Source organism: Palaemon carinicauda, unplaced genomic scaffold, assembly GCF_036898095.1.
Source record: "Palaemon carinicauda isolate YSFRI2023 unplaced genomic scaffold, ASM3689809v2 scaffold208, whole genome shotgun sequence".
Lineage (NCBI taxonomy): Eukaryota > Metazoa > Arthropoda > Malacostraca > Decapoda > Palaemonidae > Palaemon > Palaemon carinicauda.
The window spans coordinates 109,442-112,500 of NW_027169679.1; the positions used below are offsets into that span (position 1 = coordinate 109,442).

At 40.8% G+C, this 3,059-nt stretch overlaps 1 protein-coding gene across 1 annotated transcript; it reads left to right on the forward strand.

Annotated features, from left to right (window-relative positions):
* Positions 1–514: 514 nt before the first annotated feature.
* LOC137635986 (piggyBac transposable element-derived protein 4-like) lies at positions 515–2,289 on the forward strand (the record flags this gene model as incomplete). Its single annotated transcript, XM_068368443.1, has 2 exons — positions 515–1,074; positions 1,404–2,289. Coding segments are annotated over exons 1-2 (1,446 nt in total), but the record flags the coding sequence as incomplete, so codon positions are not given.
* Positions 2,290–3,059: the final 770 nt, after the last annotated feature.

The following is a 3,059-nucleotide window of genomic DNA, read 5'->3' on the forward strand; positions in this document are numbered from 1 at the left end:
CAGCATGGCGAAGAAATATCTCAAGGAGGAGGAGTTTTTGGAGCTCCTTTTCGTCAGTAGTGATGAAGAAGAGCCTTTGACCCTTACCTTTGAAGAAGACACTATCCAAGACGACCTGGTCGACAATGAAACCTTGCTGCGTGAGGAAAACGAGGATCAACTTTTGGCTGCTGAAGTAGCGGAAACAGCGCATGAAGAGAGACATGATTTTGCTGTCTCGCACGCAGTTCGTCTTGTTTCCGTTGTTCCTGTGACTCCTGCAGAATCTCCTGTGCCTTCTTCAGCGTCTCCTGGGCCTTCTTCAGCGTATCCTGGGCCTTCTTCAGCGTATCCTGGGCCTTCTTCAGCGTCTCCTGCGGTTCCTGTGCCTCATCTTAGTCCCGTGGAGATGAGGAGTAGGAAAAGGAGGAGAGGACCTCTTTGCCCTGCAGAAGGTGTGGCATTGAAGAGATTGCCGGATAACTCTTACATGGCTAGGGACAACACGAAGTGGCAAACAGAGCCAAACCCAACAATGCCACCAATCATGAAGATTGACCAGTTTGACAGTGCTGGTCCTACCATGCCTGTCTTCGGGTGTAGGACTCCTGCTGAAGTGATTGACAAATTTTTGACAAATATAATGCTTGCAGAAGTGGTCATCCACACCAATGACAAAATCCTAACCCTACGGAACAAATACAAGCGGCAAAACGACCCCACCTTCAAGGATGTGACCCTCATGGAGTTACGTGCCTTCCTTGGGATCCTCATCATGACAGGGGCACGGAAGGACAATCATCTGACAGCGGAAGAGATGTTCTCTAAGTCTCTAGGATGTCCCTTCTACAGGAGCATCATGAGTGAGTGCCGCTTCGCCTTTATTCAGAGGGCCCTACGTTTTGACAGCATTGCCACGAGGGAGGAGCGTGTGACACATGACAAATTTGCTCCCATAAGGAATTTGTGGGACCAGGTCATTGCCAATTGCATTGCCAACTATGAACCCAGTGGGCATCTCACTGTGGATGAGCAGCTCCTCGGCTTCAGGGGACGGTGCCGTTTCAGGATGTACATCCCGAATAAACCAGCAAAGTAAGTAAAAAGTTTTATATATATATATATATATATATATATATATATATATATATACAATATTTTTAATTTTTTTGATATATATGCAATTTGTTAAATTTTTTTTATAGGTCTAGTTTTCTTTTCTTTATATTTATTGTTTCTTTTATTTTGTTTTCTTTATATTCATTGTTTCTTTTATTTTGTTTTCTTTATATTTATTGTTTCTTTTATTTTGTTTTCTTTATATTTATTGTTTCTTTTATTTTGTTATCTTTATATTTATTGTTTCTTTTATTTTGTTTTCTTTATATTTATTGTTTCTTTTATTTTGTTTTCTTTTCTCTTAGGTATGGCATCAAGTTAGTTATGGCATGTGATGCAGACACATTCTACATGTGCAATGCCATTCCCTACCTGGGCAAGGGAACTACCAATACAAGTACGCCCTTGGGAGAATACTTCACGTTGGAGCTAACCCGACCCTTCAGGAAGGCTGGGCGTATTGTTACGACGGACAACTGGTTTACTTCCCTGCCACTAGCCAAGGCTCTCCGTGAACGTGGGATGCATTTAGTTGGTACTATTCGTCCAAAACCGTACCTGCCTACTGTCTTGCTGTCAACGCCCATGGAATTAGGCGAATCTGTTGCCACGTATAATTACAAGGACAAGGTCACCGTTTTGTGCCAATGTGTCAAGCCGACGAAAAGGATCCAGATTCTTTCCACAGTTCATCACAATCCCACAGTTATTGAGGATCATAAAAGTCACATGCACATGTTTTATAATGCCACAAAGGGAGGAGTTGACACATTCGATCAGATATGTTCTGCCCTGACCTGCAGCAGGAAGACCCGGAGGTGGCCCGTATGTGTCTTCTATGGGATTATCAATCTTGTTATGAATAATTCCTTTTTTATCCACCAAAATTTGCCTGACAACACTTTGTATAACAGGAGGCAATTTTCTACGGAATTGGCCATCGAACTCGCCCGTGATGCAGCACTTTCAAGACTCGCAAACAAGAGGTACCTCCCAAGGGACTTAACTTACCTCATTTGCTCTGTTTTTGCGGTACAAGAGCACGAAGATGAGAGTCCAGACACTCGAAAACGAAGTGAGAAGCGCAACAGATGCCCTCTCTGCCCTTCTTCTTCTAATGTCAGGACCAAGCTTTTGTGTGGCAAGTGCCATAAGCCTGTTTGTAACTCCCATGTCAACTACACCTGCGACCAATGCCAACTCAAGTAGTAAGTTTCACAAATTATTTTTTCTACCCGTTTATACTTACTAAAAACCATTTTTAACCTTTTTGCTGTTATCTAGGGTCATCATAGATTATTTATTTACCATTTTATTGCATATACATCAATTATTAGTACTCTTTCTAGATATGCCTTTCTTTTACGTCAATGGCGCACGGTACATGTTACATTTGAACTAAGCTTTTGCCCAGTTTATATTAACTATATATAATTCCTAAGGTTTTGCCATCATCTGGGATCATTGTAGATGACTTTTGGAAAAATTCATCCAAATATAATAAGTATTACCGCTATAAATATAGCATTCCTTTCACACAAATATTTTGTAGTGATTTTGCGTATACAAAAATTAACCGCTTTTTCTTTTCTTTACAGATCTGGCAGTTTTGCTGATATCGGCGATTTTTTTACGTCAAGTTGTGCACACAGGACTCTAGTTGCAGCACCCAAGTGGTTTTTTGTTCATTGTTTTATTTTAAAGTGTCCAGTGCAAGTTAATTAGGAAAGATTGTATTTTTATACTTATTTTCGTATTTATGTAAGTACAGTGTTATTTTATATTCAAAGTTTTTTTTTTTCTCCTACACCAGTAGAAAGTAAACTATAAAAAAAAAAATATTTTAAATTGGTATCCCCCCCCCCCCCCGAAAGGGAGTGTAACACATATGACACCACCCTACCTGTTACGGGCGGGTTTGGCCACGCTACCTGTCCAGGGTTAAAGAGGAACATTTCAGT